This window comes from Mustelus asterias, chromosome 9 (genome assembly GCF_964213995.1).
Source record: "Mustelus asterias chromosome 9, sMusAst1.hap1.1, whole genome shotgun sequence".
NCBI classification, from domain to species: Eukaryota; Metazoa; Chordata; class Chondrichthyes; order Carcharhiniformes; family Triakidae; genus Mustelus; species Mustelus asterias.
Genome location: NC_135809.1, coordinates 64,531,632 through 64,551,220, shown reverse-complemented (window position 1 = coordinate 64,551,220; position 19,589 = coordinate 64,531,632). Strand labels below are relative to the sequence as shown.

The 19,589-nt window shown below is 44.1% G+C and overlaps 1 protein-coding gene across 5 annotated transcripts in view; it reads right to left on the bottom strand.

Moving 5' to 3' along the window:
* braf (B-Raf proto-oncogene, serine/threonine kinase) overlaps positions 1–19,589 on the bottom strand; it is a 119,896-nt gene that overhangs the window by 56,665 nt on the left and 43,642 nt on the right. For all 5 annotated transcript variants that reach the window (XM_078220290.1, XM_078220287.1, XM_078220288.1 and 2 more), the window contains exon 5: positions 3,320–3,422. In XM_078220290.1, coding sequence (XP_078076416.1) covers positions 3,320–3,422 — 103 coding nt within the window. The remainder of the gene's footprint in view (positions 1–3,319; positions 3,423–19,589) is intronic.

The following is a 19,589-nucleotide window of genomic DNA, read 5'->3' as shown; positions in this document are numbered from 1 at the left end:
GCAGGCTCGGGACACCAAATGGCCTAGCCCTGTTCCTATTTCTTATGTTTTTATGTAATTGATAGTATCACACTATGATGCTGGCAGTAGTGCAGCTTTTCCTGTACTGCATTAGAGGCATTGTGATTAATAGGTTAGGTGACAACGCTGATGGAGTTGGTATTTATCAGCCCAAGGTTTGAGAAGCATAGCAATGAAACACTTGCATCATCAACACGGGCTTCATGGAGAGGCAGGCCCTCTCTCCAGACATGGGCTAAGCCCTTCCAGCACTGTGAAACATCAATAATCACAACAATGCTGCTTGAAGGAACCAAATACAAACAGAAGGAAACCAACAAGAGGAAGGGGATGAGTTACACTGAAATCCCAAAGACAATAAGAAATAAAGGTGCTGTGGGGGTTGGGTGAAAGAGAGAAAAAGAATCATTTTTAAAATAAAACTCAAAGAAAGAAAGCTCATGGGGAAGTGGGGAAACCAGATTGATGTTGCTGAGCTTCCTGTTTGTTCAGTGATGTATTGCCCAGTGAAACATAGAATTATAGAATGGTTACAGCACAAGGGGCAGCTTTTCAGCCCATCTTCCACGTACCTGCGCTCTGGAAAACTCGGTTAGCCCCATCCCCCTGTTCTTCCCACACGCTCCCGCAATTGCTTCCTCTTCATATGATTATCGGATTTCCCTTTTGAAAGTGACAATCAAATCTGCTGCCACACACTCAGGCAGGGCATTCCAGATCCTAATTACTCACTGTATAAAAACTTATTTTTGTATGTAAATGTTGCCTCCTTTGCCAATCGCCTATATCAGTACCCTCTGGTATTTGACTCACATATCAAGGGAACAATTTCTCCCTCTCTACTCTGTCCAGGCCCTTCATGATGTTGAGTGCCTCTCTGAAATCTCCTGTCACCCTTCTCTTCTCAAAGGAAAACAAACCTCAACTTCTCCAATGTAGCCACGCAACTGAATCCCTCATCCCTGGAATCAATCTCTCCTAAACCCTCTTAAAGACCAGCCAGGGAAATCTAAGTTGGACTGCCAGGGTGTTAGCTCATCTCAGCCTGAGCAGCATTAAGGGTTTGGCCTCAGACCACCCAAGGTAGGAAGTTAGGAGAGCCAAAGATCACTAAGCACTGACCCATGTTGGAGCTATGTGGGGAAAGTAGTCTCACACGACATGCTGGGCTTTCATACTCAGCACTTGCTGTGATAGCTCATACATGAAGAATAACCACCTAGTTGTGATAATGGGTGGGGGGGCGGGCAGGCTATGAGGTTAGTGGAATAATGAAAGTCTGTGATTTCAAAGTGGAAAGTTGAGGTTCGCCAATGAGGCAGTGTAATCATTTATTAAAAATTCTCCAAGGTTGTCAGTGGCGACTCTATATTAATGGCACTCAATTTCCTACAATCCATAATTACAATCCACACCCAAGCTCCTTTAAATGTCTTTAAAGAAACAAATCCTTTAATTATACAGCACCATTGCACAGTGTTGTCCTGAAGTTTAATAAACTTCCTGAACTGGTGGAGTAGTACAGCGATTACACACACCGGCATGAACTGTATGGAGAGGAAGACCAGAACCAAGCTCTCAATAGCAGAGTACTCTGGGCATTGATGGTTTTACCCTTGTTACGTCTGACTAAGGGAACCCACTTGCTCCTTTTACTGCTAGTTTGGATGAGCTTGTTGGCAAAGGGTCATTTTGCCATTGCCATTCCATTTCTGCTGGCTAACATGGAGGAGGCTAACACCTCGTCTCCAATTGTGCCAAGTGAACATATTTTCCTGCAAGTGGAAATGGTTTATAAATTGAGACCCCATATTCTTATTTCTGAAGCTGGATTAGTGACAGACGGAGGAGTCAGGGAGACTAGCACCCTGCATCCATCAGTATCAGTATCAGCCTTTTAGGATGGAGATCGAGAGGGTCAGGCAATCAGAGGATTTAGCAACAGTACTGAAATGGCAGTCCTCCCACCATTATTGATGGGCCTCCAGAAGGCGTTTAACAAGGTGCCGCATAAAAGACTGATCCAGGTGAGATCGCAGAGGATTGGGGTAGAGTACTAGATTGGTTTGAGGATTGGGTGACTGACAGAAAACAGAGGGTTGGGATATATTTCTGGCTTGCAAAATATAACTAGTGGGGTGCCGTAAGGGTCAGTCCTTGGATCTCAACTGTTTACAATCTACATAAACAATCTGCAAGCAGGGACAGAGTGTAACATAGCAAAATTTGTAGATGATACTAAAATAGGTGGGAAAGTGAAGAGGATATAAAGATTTTAAAGACAGATATAGATAGGCTAGGAGAATGGGCCAAAATTTGGCAGGTGGAGTTTAATGTGGATAAGTGAGAGGTTATCCATTTTGGCAGAAAAAATAGAAAGGCAAATTAATACACAAATGGAAAGCAAATTCAAAATGTGGCCAGGCAGAGGGATGTCTATGTTCATGAACTGCAGAAAGTCGGTGGTTGCAGCATGTAATAAAAAAAGGCAAATGGATGTTGACAGTTATTGCAAAAGGACAGGAGTATTAAAGTAGAGATGTGTTGTTGCAATTGTATAGGGTGTTGGTGAGACCACATCTGAAGTACTGTATTCAGTTTTGGTCTCCTTATTTGAGGATGTGGGGGCATTGGAGGGAGTTCAGAGGAACTTCACCAAATTGATTCCAGGAACGAAGGCATTGACGAATGAGTAAAGATTAAACAGTTTGGGCTTATACTTGCTAGAGTTTAGAAGGATGAGGAGGGATCTGATTGAGGTACATAAAATACTAAAAGGAATTGATAAAGTAAATGTAGACCAAATGTTTCTGCTTATGGGAAAATCTAGAACAAGTGGTCACAGGTATAGGTTGAGAGGTGGTAAATCTGAAACCAAGATGAGGAGAAACTACTTCTCAGAGAGGTAGTGAATTTGTGGAACTCTTTGCCCCATAGCGTGGTGGAGTCTGAATCGTTGAATGGTTTCAAGGAGATAAGACATATTTCTAATAAAAAGAAATAAAGGGATATGGGGAACAGATGGGGAGGTGGAATCAAGACCAGGGAGAGATCAGCCATGAACTGATTGAATGGTGGAGCTGGCTTGAAGGACTGAATTTGCCTCCTTCTGCTCCTAATTCCTATGTTCCTATGATAACTGGAAGTGCCCCATCTGACATCAGGCAAGCTCAAGGATACCACGTCACAGCCACTAGGTGCAGACTGCGTAGATCAAAGTGGAATGATCCCTTTAAACCTGTCAATCTCCTACCATTTATACAACGCAAGTTAGTGGCCAATGCTGCCAAATACTCACAAAGTTGTGTGTGGTTAGTGGAACATGTTCCAACACCTCTACCTGTAGCTCTTCCCCCGTTAACCAGGACATGTCCGTGTCCCAGCCAATGGGCTTCTTCTCCCTGAAAGAACACAAAACTCAGTTGGTGCCGATCCAAACTGGACTGGAGGAAAAGAAGAGTGAAACTAAAATTAACATTCAACTAGATTGGACAAAACCACGCTCTCCTTAAAGCAAACAGACTGTATCGAAAAGCAGACTGAAATTCTCTTCCTGTAACCTATCAGACTTAAATGGAAATGATACAGACAAACATTACAATACCAGAAGAAGTCAAATGAATCAATCCTTCACTCTAAACTCACACTAACATTGGCTCAGTTTCACCTCAGTTAGCATGACTGCATTCAGAGGCAGTGCAAAGAACCACAGCTTTCAATTCAGGTTCAAGAGGATCCAACAGCAAAGTGGCAAAGAAGAAGCAAAAAAAATGAATGGCCGAGATGGTCACAGGTAATAGCTCCAGGATTATGCTTGGTATAGAAGCAGAGCGAGTACACACTGATTTCATTCAGTCTGTGACAAGGTTTTGTTTTGTCTCCAACGTTCATACTGAGTTATTGCAGCCTATGCCTTTGGTGTGAGAATAGATACACACTGCAGAATTGGTTAGGTTTTGAGAAACACAAGATCATTCAGTTTTACTCCTTTGTAAATTAATCACATGGAGCATATGCTCTATACCATAGGTACTTACAATTTATAACTGAATAATGCAATTTGGTCGATTGGCAAAGCTCACCAAATAGATCTTAAAATAGATATACCTGACAAAACAAAATATATTTTTTTAAAACCACATCCCCTTTTACTCATTTTCGTGCAAAGTTCAACAAGCTGGTCCACCAGCCCACCCCTAACCCTGTGAATACCAGTCCTTATCACAGGAGGGCAAGGTGGCACAGTGGTTAGCACTGCTGCCTCACAGCGCCAGAGACCCGAGTTTAATTCCAGCTTCAGGTGACTGTGCGGAGTTTGCACACTCTCCCCGTGTCTGCGTGGGATTCCTCTCGATGCGCCAGTTTCCCAAGATGTCTAGGCTAGATGGATTAACCATGGTGAATGTGGTGGGGGAATGCAGCCTGGTAAGACACAGTCAGAGAGTCGGTGCAGTCTAGGTGGACCGAATGGCCTCCTTCTGCAAGATTAATGACCATACTTGCTTTCTCAAGAAAAAACCCAAAATGATTGATGTGCATACTGATGTGCCCCTGTGCTCATCACTTACTGTAAGGTTGAATGGACCAACACAGTGACTTCCTCTGCAGGAGTGCGCAGGGTGGGGGGGAATTTTGTCAGTTAACTGTTGAATTTGATAATCCCCTAATAGCCCCTTCATTTTGTCCTGCTTCATTACAGTAACTAACTACCTGAATTCATGCTGATGACATTGCTAGTTGTGTAAATATATATTTCTAACAGCTTTAAAATATACATTTTGATAGGATTGTCTAAAAATGTCCTGTTTATTTAGTCAGTTCATCACAGTTTAAAGGGACTCAGAATAAAGACAATATAAGCTTAGAAATGACTGCATGCACTGGCAAACAAACACATCATTATGACAATGGTTGGTGAACACATCCATCCACTTTCATTCTGAACAGATTAGCTCCTCTTAAATTAGTGGACAAAGCAAGATTTTCTGAATAGGTTCAAGGCTAATAGCAAAAAGCAAACCAGGAACCAGCTGATCTGAAAAGGATAACACACAGGTTCTACAAAGTCACAGAAACCTGCTCCCTTGCATTGATTCAGTGGACTGTCTGCTTTAACAACTCCTTGTATTGATATATCACTGTCGATTGTGAAAAACATCCCAAAGCACTAATAACTCATGTAGCAACTTTAACATAACATGTCTAAAGACCCTTCACAAGAGCATTATAAAACAAAGGGTGACACCAAGCCAAATAAGGAGGCATTAGGGAAGATGACCAAAACCTTTTGAAGAGTGTCTTAAAAGGAGAAGAGCGAGGTATAGGGAGGAATTCAAGTCATTGGGGTCTAAACCACTAAAGGCACAGCTACCAATGGTGGAGCAATTGTGATTGGGAATGCAAAAGAAGGAGGTTGTGCTGGAATCTTTGAATGGCATCAAGATAGATAAGTCACCGGGTCCGGATGGGATGTATCCCAGGTTACTGTGGGAGGCGAGGGAGGAGATTGCAGAGCCTCTGGCGATGATCTTTGTGTTGTCGATAGAGACGGGAGAGGTGCCGGAGGATTGCGGATGTGGTTCCTATTTTCAAGAAGGGGAATAGGGATAGCCCAGGTAATTACCGACCGGTGAGTCTAACCTCAGTGGTTGGTAAACTGATGGAGACTATCCTGAGGGACAGGATATATGAGCATTGAGAGAGGTTTAGTATGCTCCAGAATACTCAGCATGGCTTTGTCAAGGGCAGATCGTGCCTTACGAGCCTGGTGGAGTTCTTCGAAAATGTGACTAAACACATTGATGAAGGGAAGGCGGTAGATGTGGTTTATATGGATTTTAGCAAGATGTTCGATAAGATCCCCCATGCAAGGCTTCTAGAAAAAGTGAGAGGGCATAGGATCCAAGGGGCTGCTGCCTGGTGGATCCAGAACTGGCTTGCCCAAAGGAGGCAGAGAGTGTGTATAGATGGGTCTTTTTCTAAATGGAGGTCGGTCACCAGTGGTGTGCCCCAGGGATCTGTTCTGGGACCCTTGCTTTTTGTCATTTTCATAAATGACCTGGATGAGGAAGCGGAGGGATGGGTTGGTAAGTTTGCCGACGACACGAAGGTTGGTGGGGTTGTGGATAGTCTGGAGGGATGTCAGAAGTTACAGAGGGACATAGATAGGATGCAAGACTGGGCGGAGAAGTGGCAGATGGACTTCAACCCAGATAAATGCGTCGTGGTCCATTTTGAAAGGACAAATAGGATGAAGGAGTACAATATAAAGGGAAAGACTCTTAGTATGGTAGAGGATCAGAAGGACCTTGGGGTCTGGGTCCATAGGACTCTAAAATCGGCCCCGCAGGTGGAGGAGGTGGTTAAGAAGGCGTATGGTGTGCTGGCCTTTATCAATCGAGGGATTGAGTTTAGGAGTCCGGGGATAATGATGCAGCTGTATAAGACCCTCATCAGACCCCACTTGGAGTACTGTGCTCAGTTCTGGTCGCCTCACTATAGGAAGAATGTGGAAAAGATTGAAAGGGTGCAGAGGAGATTTACAAGGATGTTGCCTGGATTGAGTGGCATGCCTTATGAGGATAGGCTGAGGGAGCTCGGTCTTTTCTCCTTGGAGAGACGAAGGATGAGACGAGACCGAATAGAGGTGTATAAGATGTTGAGAGGCATAGATCGGGTGGACTTTCAGAGGCTTTTTCCCAGGGTGGAAATGTCTGCTACGAGAGGACACAGGTTTAAGGTACTGGGGGGTAGGTACAGGGGAGATGTTAGGGGTAAGTTTTTCACACAGAGGGTGGTGGGCAAGTGGAATCGGCTGCCGTCAGTGGTGGTGGAGGCGAACTCAATAGGGTCTTTTAAGAGACTCCTGGATGAGTACATGGAGCTTAATAGGATGGAGGGTTATAGGTAGGTCTAGAAGGTAGGGATGTGTTCGGCACAACTTGTGGGCCGAAGGGCCTGTTTGTGCTGTAGTTTTTCTATGTTTCTAAGGGGCACAGTACCTCAGAGGGTCGTGGGTGGAAGAGATTACAGAGATAGGGACTAACATGGCCATGGAGGGATTTGAAAACAAGAATGAGAATTTTAAAATCAAGATGTTGCTGACAGGGAGCCAGTAAAGGTCAGCAAGTACAGAGACAATAACTGAATGGAACTTGATGCAAGTTTTAAGCCACTTTTGTTTGAATAGCCAAGTTTTAGATGACCTCAGGTTTACAGAGGGTAGTACGGCGGGGGAGGGGGGGGGGGCAGCAGCAGCACGATGGAATAATTAAATCTAGCAGTAACAATATATGAATGAGAGTTTCAGCAGCAGATGAGCTCAGATGGGTGAAATTGGGTGACGTTACAGAGACATTATGACCATCTGGTGGTCGTAGAGATGGAACGAATATGCAATTAGTCTAGAACCTTCCATCTGATGTCCACACTTACCTTAACACCCAAGCACTCAGAGCAAAAAGGCACTAGCAATCTTGTTTTTATAGACTCTGCTTCCCCTGTTTAAATAAACCAGTCTGAACTGGTTTAATGACTGCTCCAAATTTATCCTCTGGCTAGTCCACTAAGGGACCTTCTTTTTATCCTTTAGAATAGAGGATTTTGAAATTTCCATCAGCAGTTTGTAAACCAGACAATTTACCAGCAATTTGTTTGGTTAAAGAATAAAATTTAAAATTTTAAGGCTAATTCTTTTTAAATTCTCCTAATCTCCCACACTTACCTTAACCCCCAAGCACTTAAAGTAATCATGCCACCACTAAATATATAACATCCCTCCCCCTTTACTTCTGTGGTCATGCCAACAAATTATTACAATGTTACACATAGGATTAATAATACTCTAGACACAGTACTATGCACTTTATATACAGTCAATAAGAATGTCGATCAAGAGGACATTCGTTCCTCTTTAGTTGTATACCACGTTCTGGAATTTGGCTGTCCTTGATCCTTGAAGTATGAATTGGAACTGCAGTGCACACTTCTTTTGGAACTAATTCTGAATCATTCTCACGTGATATAGTAACTGATTCACAATCATCAGGCAACTCAGATTCAACTAAGATAAGTGCAAAATATTGTAGATGCTGGAACCAAACAAAAACAGAAAAATGCTGGAAAATCTCAACAGGTCTGACAGCACTGTGGAGAGAGAGTAGAGCCAATATTTCGAATCTACATCACCTTTCATCAGAACACTGATGATGGGTCATCTAAACTCAGGGTTATTGTGGTGGGAGATTTTAACTTCCCCTATATTGACTGGGACTCACTTAGTGCTAGGGGCGTGGATGGGGCAGAGTTTGTAAGGAGCATCCAGGAGGGCTTCTTGAAACAGTATGTAGATAATCCAACTAGGGAAGGGGCCATACTGGACCTGGCATTGGGGAATGAGTCCAGCCAGGTGGTCGATGTTTCAGTAGGGGAGCAGTTTGGGAACAGTGACCACAATTCAGTAAGCTTTAAGGTACTGATGGATAAAGATAAGTGTAGTCCTCAAGTGAAGGCTAAATTGGGGGAAGGCTAATTACAACAATATTAGGCAGGAACTGAAGAATGTAGATTGGGGGCAGATGTTTGAGGGCAAATCAACATCTGGCATGTGGGAGGCTTTCAAGTGTAAGTTGATAGGGATTCAGGACTGGCACATTCCTGTAAGGATGAAGGATAAGTATGGCAAGTTTTGGGAACCTTGGATAACGAGAGATATTGTGAGCCTAGTCAAAGAGAAAAAGGAAGCATTTGTCAAAGCTAGGAGGCTGGGAACACACAAAGCAAGTGTGGAATACTAGGAAAGTAGAAAGAAACTTAAGCAAGGAATAAGGAGGGCTAAAAGGGGTCATGAAAAAGCATTGGCCAGCAGGATTAAAGAAAATTCCAAAGCTTTCTATACATATGTAAAGAGCAAGAGGGTAGTCAGGGAGAGGGTTGACCTACTCAAGGACAAGTGAGGGAATCTATGCGTGGAGCCAGAGGAAATGGGCGAGGTATTAAATGAGTACTTTGCTTCAGTATTCACCAAAGAGTAGGACTTGGTGGATGATGAGTCTGAAAAAGGATGTGTAGATCGTTTGAATCATGTTGAGATCAAAAAGGAGGTGGTATTGGGGTCCTTGAGAAACATTAAGGTAGACAAGTCCCCAGAGCCTGATGGGATATACCCCAGAATACTGAGAGGGGCAAGGGAGGAAATTTCTGGGGCCTTGAGAGAAATCTTTGTATCCTCACTGGCTACAGGGGAGGTCACAGTAAGAGTTTTAACAACACCAGGTTAAAGTCCAACTGGTTTATTTGGTAGCAAATGCCATTAGCTTTCGGAGCGCTGCTCCTTTGTCAGATGGAGTGGAAATCTGCTCTCAAACAGGGCACAGAGACACAAAATCAAGTTACAGAATACTGATTAGAATGCGAATCTTTACAACCAACCAGGTCTTAACGATACAGACAATGTGAGTGGAGGGAGCATTAAGCACAGGTTAAAGAGATGTGCATTTATCTCCAGACAGGACAGCCAGTGAGATTCTGCAAGTCCAGGAGGCAGGCTGTGGGGGGTTACTGATAGTGTGACATAAACCCAACATCCCGGTTTAGGCCGTCCTCATGTGTGCGGAACGTGGCTATCAGTTTCTGCTCAGCAACTCTGCGCTGTCGTGTGTCGTGAACGCTGCCTTGGAGAATGTTTACCCGAAGATCAGAGGCTGAATGCACGTGACCGTTGACGTGCTCCCCCACAGGAAGAGAACAGTCTTGCCTGGTGATTGTCAAGCGGTGTTCATTCATCCGTTGCATGGTTTCCCCAATGTACCATGCCTCGGGACATCCTTTCCTGCAGCGTATCGGGTAGACAACGTTGGCCGAGTTGCAAGAGTAGGTACCGTGTACCTGGTAGATGGTGATCTCACATGAGATGATGGCATCCGTGTCGATGATCCGGCACGTCTTGCAGAGGTTGCTGTGGCAGGGTTGTGTGGTGTCATGGTCACTGTTCTCCTGAAGGCTGGGTATTTTGCTGCGGACAATGGTCTGTTTGAGGTTGTGCGGTTGTTTGAAGGCAAGAATGGGGGTGTAGGGATGGCCTTGGCCATCATCGGATATACAATATACATCGGAGCAGTGCTCCGAAAGCTAATGGCATTTGCTACCAAATAAACCTGTTGGACTTTAACCTGTTGTTAAAACTCTTACTGTGTTTACCCCAGTCCAACGCCGGCATCTCCACATCATGACTACAGGGGAGGTCCCAGAGGATTGGAGAATAGCCAATGTTGTTCCTTTGTTTAAGAAGGGTAGCAAGAATAATCCAGGTAATTACAGACCAGTGAGCCTTACATCAGTGGTAGGGAAATTATTGGAGAGGGTTCTTCGAGACAGGATTTATTCCCACTTGGAAATATGTGGACGTACTAGTGAAAGGCAACATGGTTTTGTGAAGGGGAGGTCGTGTCTCACGAACTTGATCGAGTTTTTCGAGGAAGTGACGAAGACGATTGATGAGGGTAGGGCAGTGGATGTTGTCTACATGGACTTCAGTAAGGCCTTTGACAAGGTCCCTCATGGCAGACTGGTGCAAAAGGTGAAGTCGCATGGGATCAGAGGTGAGCTGGCAAGGTGGATACAAAACTGGCTCGGTCAAAGAAAACCGAGGGTAGCAGTGGAAGGGTGCGTTTCTGAATGGAGGGCTGTGACATGTGGCGTTCCTCAGGGATCAGTGCTGGGACCTTTGCTGTTTGTAATATATATATAATAAATGATTTGGAGGAAAATGCAACTGGTTTGATTAGTAAGTTTGCGGATGACACAAAGGTTGGTGGATTTGCGGATAGCGACGAGGACCATCAGAGGACACAGCAGGATATAGATCAGTTGGAGACTTGGGCGGAGAGATGGCAGATGGAGTTTAATCCGGACAAATGTGAGGTAATGCATTTTGGAAGGTCTAATACAGATAGGAAATATACAGTAAATGGCAGAACCCTTAAGAGTATTGATAGGCAAAAGGATCTGGGTGTACAGGTACACAGGTCACTGAAAGTGGCAATGGAGGTGGAGAAGGTAGGCATACGGCGTGCTTGTCTTCATCGGGGCATGAGTTTAAAAATTGGCAAGTCATGTTGCAGCTTTATAGAACCTTAATTAGGCCGCACTTGGAATAGTGTTCAATTCTGGTCGCCACACTACCAGAAGGATGTGGAGGCTTTGGAGAGGGTACAGAAAAGATTTACCAGGATGTTGCCTGACATGGAGGACATTAGCTATGAGGAGAGGTTGGAGAAACTTGGTTTGTTCTCACTGGAACGACGGAGGTTGAGGGGCGACCTGATAGAACTCTACAAGATTATGAGAGGCATGGACAGAGTGGATAGTCAGAAGCTTTTTCCCAGGGTGGAAGAGTCAATTACTAGGGGGCACAGGTTTAAGGTGTGAGGGGCAAGGTTTAAAGGAGATGTACAAGGCAGAATTTTTACACAGGGAGTTGTGGGTTCCTGGAACTCGTTGCTGGGGGAGGTAGTGGAAGCGGATACGGTAGTGACTTTTAAGGGGCGTCTTGATAAATACATGAATCGGATGGGAATAGAGGAATATGGTCCCCGGAAGGGTAGGGGGTTTTAGTTCAGTCGGGCAGCATGGTCGGTGCAGGCTTGGAGGGCCGAAGGGCCTGTTCCTGTGCTATAATTTTCTTTGTTCTTTGAAACTTTGGCTATACTCTCTCTCCACAGATGCTGTCAGACCTGCTGAGATTTCCAGCATTTTTCTGTTTTTGTTTCAAATTCAACTAAGTCTTCTACAGTAGTATTCACAACATGAGGGACTAAAGAAGTTGCTAATTCTGGAGATGATTCTGAGAAATTATTTTGAGCTGGCCACAATTGGTTGGCATGGCATCGCCAAACTAGTTCAACTTCAGTTTGAACTGTGTAAGAGATTGGATCTGTTTTTGCTAAAACTATGGCAAGTAACCACTTCTTGTTCGTGACATAATTGCATGCGCACACTCAATCTCCTTATTGAAATGAGTATTAGTTTCACTTCTCGCCTAGCAACTTGAGATTGTTGTTGATGCTCTTATTATCTCTGAAGTTTCTGGAGGTAATAACAAATTAAACATAGTTCTCAACTTTCTCTTTAAGAGTAGTAATGCAGGTGAACATTGGGTAGTCACATGAGTATTGTTTCTGTAAGATGCCAAAAAGCTATTCATATGATGTGATAACGAAGCCTTTAAAGAATGTTTCAAGGATTGTATAAATCTTTCAGCTAATCCATTGGTTGATGGATGATAGGTTCAGATTTTATATGCTGAATCCCATTTACTTTGAGGTAATCCTCAAACTCTTGTGAAGTAAACTGAACTGTTATCACTAACAATCTACTCCAGTTTGCCAAACTTTGTAAAAATTTTGTCAAGTTTTTCAATCGTTTGTGCAGTTGTAGTAGACCTCGTGATAACATCTGGCTATTTTGAATGTGCATCAATTATGACAGAGAACATGTAACCCTCAAACGGATCAGCAGAATTTGCATGCAATTGTCGCAATGGCATTTTAAGCAACTCCAAAGGGTGTAAACGGGGTAGTTCTTAATTGGGCACAGGATTGATGCTCCCACTTTTTCTTTACTCAGCATCCAGATCCAGTCACCAAAATTAACTATGTGCTAATTAATTCAACCAGACAATACCAGGATGTCCATCATAGGAGGAATGATCACTTGGATTCCCCACAATAGTCACCCACCTTGGACAATCAACTCAAGCTTTAACACATCTGGTTTCAAATCAGGATGTGTACAATGCATTCCAGCAATGTAATTCCTTTTAATACCATATCCATCACTCACCCCATCACAGGTCATTTCTGGTACATCTCTGAACTTGAGAAGCTGTCATAAGCAAATGATCTGCTAGCAAAAAATGAATAATCAAAAATTAATGCTCAGTACCGGACCAAGCAAGAGTCCCAGGCCAGCCATGTGGACCCCTGCTGGCAATGGCAAGGTCTGTAAGACATAACAGGCTACAAGATGAAGGCATGTAAAATCGCCGGCTCCAACACCGATGAGCTCAATGCATTCTATGCCCGTTTTCAGCAAGAGGTTAGCGAGAGCACACCCTCCACCCCAGAAGCATCAGATGAACCTATAACTGAAGTCACCATTGCAGAGGACAGAGCAGTCTTCTCGAAGCTCAACCCATGGAAAGCGACTGTCCTAGATGAAGTAACCGGATGAACACTCAGATCCTGCGTGGATCAGCTGGCGGGGGTATTCGCAGACATCTTCAATCTCTCTTTACAAAAATCCGAAGTCCCTATCTGCTTCAAGATGACGACCATCATCCCAGTACCAAAGAAAAGCCATGCAGCATGCCTCTGATTATCACCCGGTGGCTCTGACATCCCTCATTATGAAGTGCTTTGAAAGGCTAGTCATGGCACGAATCAATTCCAGTCTCCCGGACTACCTGGATCTACTACAGTTCACCTACCGCCGCAACAGGTCCACAGCAGACGCCATCTCCCTGGCCCTGCACTCAACTCTGTAACACCTAGATAACAAAGACACCCATGTCAGATTCTTATTTATCGACTACAGCTCAGCCTTCAACACCATTATTCCTATAAAACACATCTCCAAACTCCCTGGCCCAGGCCTCGGCTCCTCCCTCTGTGACTGGATCCTGAACTTCCTAATCAGTAAGGACAGGCAACAACACCTCCTCCACGATCATCCTCAACACCGGTGCCCTACAAGGCTGCGTCCTCAGCCCCAAACTATACTCCCTATACACCCATGACTGTGTGGCCAAATTCCCCTCCAACTCGATTTTCAAGTTTACTGACAACACCACCATAGTGGGACAGATCTCAAACAATGACGAGACAGAGAACAGGAATGAGATAGAGAATCTGGTGAAGTGGTGCGATGACAATAATCTCTCCATCAGTGACAACAAAACAAAGGAGATAGTCATCGACCTCAGGCAGCGGAGTGGAGAACATGCCCCCGTCTACGTCAATGGGGATGAAGTAGAAATGATTGAGAGCTTCACGTTTTTAGGTGTCTGGATCACCAACAACCTATCCTGGTTCCCCCCCCTAGGCTGACTCTATAGTTAAAGCCCACCAACGCCTCTACTTTCTCAAGAGACTAAAGAAATTCGGTATGTCAGCTACAACTCTCACCAACTTCTACAGATGCACCATAGAAAGCATTCTTTTTGGTTGTACCACAGCCTGGTATGGCTCCTGCTCTGCCCAAGATTGCAAGAAACTACAAAAAGGTCGTGAATGTAGCCAAATCCATCACGCAAACCAACCTCCCATCCATTGACTCTGTCTACATTTCCCGCTGCTTCAGAAAAACAGCCAGCATAATTAAGGACCCCAGGCACTCCATACATACTCTCTTCCACCTTCTTCCGTCGGGAAAAAGATAGAAAAGTCTAAGGTCACGTACCAACCTAATCAAGAAAGCTTCTTCTCTGCTGCCATCAGACTTTTGAATGGACCTACCTCGCACTAAGTTGGTCTTTCTCTGAACCCTAGCTGTGACTGTAACACTACATTCTGCACTCTCTCCTTTCCTTCTCTATGAACAGTATGCTTTGTCTGTATAGTGCAAGAAACAATACTTTTCACTGTATACTAATACATAGAAATATAGAAGATAGGAGCAGGAGGTGGCCATTTGGCCCTTCGAGCCTGCTCCGCCATTCACTATGATCATGGCTGATCATCCAACTCAATAGCCTAATCCTGCTTTTTCCCCCCATAATCTTTGATCCCATTCGCCCCAAGTGCTATATACAGCCACTCTTGAATACATTCAATGTTTGGCATCAACTACTTCCTGCGGTAATGAATTCCACAGGCTCACCACTCTTTGGGTGAAGAAATGTCTCCTCACCTCCGTCCTAAATGGTCTACCCTGAATCCTCAGACTGTGACCCCTGGTTCTGGACTCCCCCCACCATTGGGAATATCCTCCCTGCATCTACCCTGTCTAGACCTGTTAGAATTGTATAAGTCTCTATGCAATCCCCCCTCATTCTGAACACCAGTGAAAACAATCCTAACCCTAGTCAATCTCTCCTCATACATCAGTCCCACCATCCCCAGAATCAGCCTGGTAAATCTTTGCTGCACTCCCTCAAGAACAAGAACATCTTTCCTCAGAAAAGGAGACCAAAACTGCACACACTACTCTAGGCGTGGCCGCACCAAGACCATGAATAGTTGCAACAACACATCCCTGCTCCTGTACCGGAAACCTCTCGCAATGAAGGCCAAGATGCCATTTGTCTTCTTAACCACCTGCTGCACCAGCATGCTTACCTTCAGGTGACTGGTGCACAAGGACACCCAGGTACCGCTGCACACTCGCCTCTCCCAATTTACAGCCATTCAGGTAGCCTTCTTACTTTTGCTTCCAAAGTGAATAATCTCTCACATCCAAATTATACTGCATCTGTCATTGATTAGCCCACTCATCCAACCTGTCCAGATCATTCTGAAGGATCTCTGCATCCTCGTCACAGTTCACCCTTCCACCCAACTTGGTATCATCTGCAAACTTTGAGATGTTACATTTTGTTCTCTCATCCAAATCATTAATTTGGATATTGTGAATAGCTGGGGTCCCAGCACTGATCCCTGTGGCACTCCACTAGTTATTGCCTGTCAATTTGAAACGCACCCAATTTTCCTCCTCTTTGTTTCCTCTCTGCCAACCAGTTTTCTAACCATCTCAGTACACTTCCCCCAATCCCATACGCTTTAATCTTGCACGATAATCTCTTATGTGGGACTTTGTCAAACGCTTTCTGAAAGTCCAAATATACCACATTGACTGGTTTCCCCTTATCAGTTCTACTAGTTGCATCTTCAAAGAATTCCAACAGATTTGTCAAGCATGATTTCCCCTACATAAATCCATGCTAACTGTCTGATCCTGCCACTGCTTTCTAAATGCTCTGCTATAAAGTCCTTTGACAATAAAGTCCATGTGACAATAATAAATAAAAATTTTAAAAAAGGTAAGCATAATAATGCATCTGCACAAGCACGACACTCTGGCTGACAATATGTAGGATCTTCTCTCGATATTCTCGAAACAAAATCTCAACTTGTCGCTAATTTTCTTTTTGTAATATCCTAACTATGTTTGGAATTGTGGGTTTTAAACAAAAAGATATGGTTTGCACACACAGATTCAAACTAGCAACAACAAATTTATTTTGAAGGAGCTGTTGCCTGTAGAGTACAAAATGAAACTAAACAGGAGCCTGTGAAACACCCCATGACAGCAGCATCAAATCATGTAATCAGCTCTTGCAGCAATCATGCAACCACTTAAACATATGACAGTTACTTCCTTGATGTTGGATCTTCATCACCTACCACAATTCTTGGCTGCCCGATTCTTATAACTTGACTGGCTCGGTTATTTGTGGTACGACCAAGTTATTCTTTGTGATGTACATTAAAGTATCCCACCCAGAAAATAGTCTGTGCGGCTCTCAATGCTTCTTCCAATTAGTGTTCAATATTGAAAAGTAGCAAGACATTAGTTGATGAAACAGGGGTGTAGGAGATATCAGCAAGACATTTCCTAACCTTGATGTATCTGAAACCATGAAGCTTCAATCTTGAGCACTTCCAGGATCATTCCTACCCAACTGTATGTGATAACTGGTTGCTGTTGCTCAACAATTGTTTCCTTTGGTGTTTTATGAAGTTGTGAAATGACTGTTGGGTGACAGGTACTTTGACTAGTTGAAGTGTGCAGTGAATGAACACTGTCTCTCTCTCTCTGATGAATTTTGTTGGTTCTATCTACTCCTGACAGCTGGTGGTGATGCCGTACCAGACGCTGCTTCACAGCTCGACCAGGCTGGCATCCGGCATCAAACTGAAGGGACAAGTATTGGTGATTGACGAGGCACACAATCTGATCGGTACCATCACTGGCATTCACAACTACATGGTGACAGGATCACAGGTGGGTACCACCTCAGTGAAACTAGGGTTGTGGTCATTTAGAATCAGAGTATGATATAACATGGAAGTCCAGTTGCCCTTGAGAAAGTGGTGGTGAGCTGCCTTCTTGAACTATTGCAGTCCATGTGGTGTAGGTATACTCAATGCTGTTAGGAAAGGAGTTTCAGGTTTTCATCCAGCAACAGTGAAGAAACAGTGATTATGGAGGCAAGTCATAATTGGCATGTGGCTTAGAGAGTAGTAGCATTGTCCTTCTCGGTGATTGAGGTCACAGATTTGGAAGGTGTTGTCAAAAGAAACCTTGGGGAGTTGCTGCAGGGCATCTTGTACATGGTATACAATGCTGTCACTGTATGTTGGTGATGGAGGGAGTGGATGTTTATCATGGTGGATGAGGCATCAATCAAGCAGACTGTTTTGTCCTGGATGGTGTTGAGCTTGAGCGTTTTTGGAGCTTTACTCATCCAGGCAAGTGGCGAGTATTCCATCACACTCCTGACTTGTCCTTTGTAGATGATGGACAGGCTCTGGGGAGTCGGGAGGTGAGTTACGCACACAGAATTCCCAACCCTGATATCTGAACTCCCTGAATTCCCAAACTGCTCTTGTTGCCACATTGAACTGGACCAGACATGTAAACAGTTTCTAGTCAATGGTAATCCTAGAGTTTTGATAGCAGGGGATTCAATGATGATCATGCCATTGAATGCCAAGAGGGTTAGATTGCCTTTTGTTGGAGATGTTCATTGCCTGGCAGTTGTGTCACTTGTCAGCCCAAGCCTGAGCATTGCCCAGGTCTCGCTGCTTATAGAGATGGACTCTGAGGAGTTGCAAATGGTACCGAACATTGTGCAGTAATTAGCAAACATCCCAACTTCTGACCTTATGGTGGAGGGAAAGTCATTGTTGAAGCAGCTGAAGGTGTTTGGGCATTGGACACTACCCTGAGGAATTCCTGCAGTAATGTCCTGGACCGGAGGTAACTGACCTCCAACAATCACATCCATTCTCCTTTGTGTTAGGCAAGACTACAACCAGTAGAAAATTTTCCCCAATTTCCATTGACTTCAATTTTGAACAAGTCATATTTGACTCAAAACATTAAGTTTCTCTCTCCACAGATGCTGCAAGACCTGCTGAGATTTTTCAGCACTTTTTGATGTCAGTTCTGGTAGGGCTCCTTGATGTCACACTCGGTCAAATGTTGCCTCAATGTCAAGGGTAATCACTCTCACCTGAGTTTAGCTCTCTGGGTCGATGTTTGAAATAAGGCTGCAATGAAGTCAGGAACTGAGTGACCCTGGCAGAACCCAAACTGAATATCAGTGAGCAGGTTATTGCTGAGTAATCGCCACTTGATAGCACTGTCGATGATACCTTCCATTACTTTGCTAATGATCAAGAGTGCACAGATGAAACGATAATTGGCTGGGTTGGATTTGTCCTGCTTTTTGTTGACAGGTCGTTTTCATGAACAATTTTCCACATTGCTGGGTAGATGCTAGTATTGTAACTGTACTGGAACAACTTAGCTTGGGGCACAGCTAGTTCTGAAGCATAAGTTTTCAGTACTATTGCCGGAATATTTTCAGGGCCCATTGCCTTTGCAGCATCCAGTGCCTTTAGCCATTCCTTAACATTACATGGAGTGAACGGAATTGGCTAAAAACTAGCATGAAGAATACAGGGAACATTAAAAGGAGGCCAAGATAAATCATCCACATGACACCTCAAGCTGAAGACAATTGCAAATATTTCAGCCTTGTCTTTTGGACTGATATGCTCCCTCATCTTTGAGGATGGAGATGATTGTGGAGTCTTCTCCTCATTAGTTATTTAATTATCCACCACCATTCATAACTGGACATTAGAAATTAGACCTTGCCAATTGCATACTATTTCCATGGTTTGGCATGAAAGTAGTCCTGTGTTGTAGCTTCACCAGGTTGAAACTTCATTTTTAGATATGCCTTATGCTACTCCTGGCATGACCTCCTGAACTCTTCATTGAACCAGGCTTGATCCCCTGGCTTGGTGGTGCCAGACCATTAGGTTACACATTGTGGTTGAGTACAATTCTACTGCTGATGGCCCACAGTGCCTCATAGATGTTTGAGCTGCTAGATTTATTCAAAACCATTCCCATTTAGTACAACGGTAATGCCATAAGCACAAAGGAGGGTATCCTCAATATAAAGACATTGTCACCGTAAAGGCTGTGTGGAGGTCACTCCTACCAATGCTGTCATGGACAAATGCATCTACAACAGATAAATTGAGAAACAAGGTGAAAAAGTAGATTTTTCACTCTTCTTGGTTCTCTTAGTCTGCAGCAATGTCCTTCAGGATCTAGACAGCTCTGCCAGTCGTGGCGCAGGTCTTGATGGTGCATATTGAACTCCCCTATTGCCCTCAGTGATTCCTCTAAATGGTGTTTAACATTGAGGAGGACTGACTCTTCTGCTGAGGGAGGATGGTAGGTGGTAACCAGGAGGAGTCTTCATGAGATCCCCAATTAACGCAGAGGATTCCCAGGTTAACTTCCTCCTGACTGTATAGCACCTACGG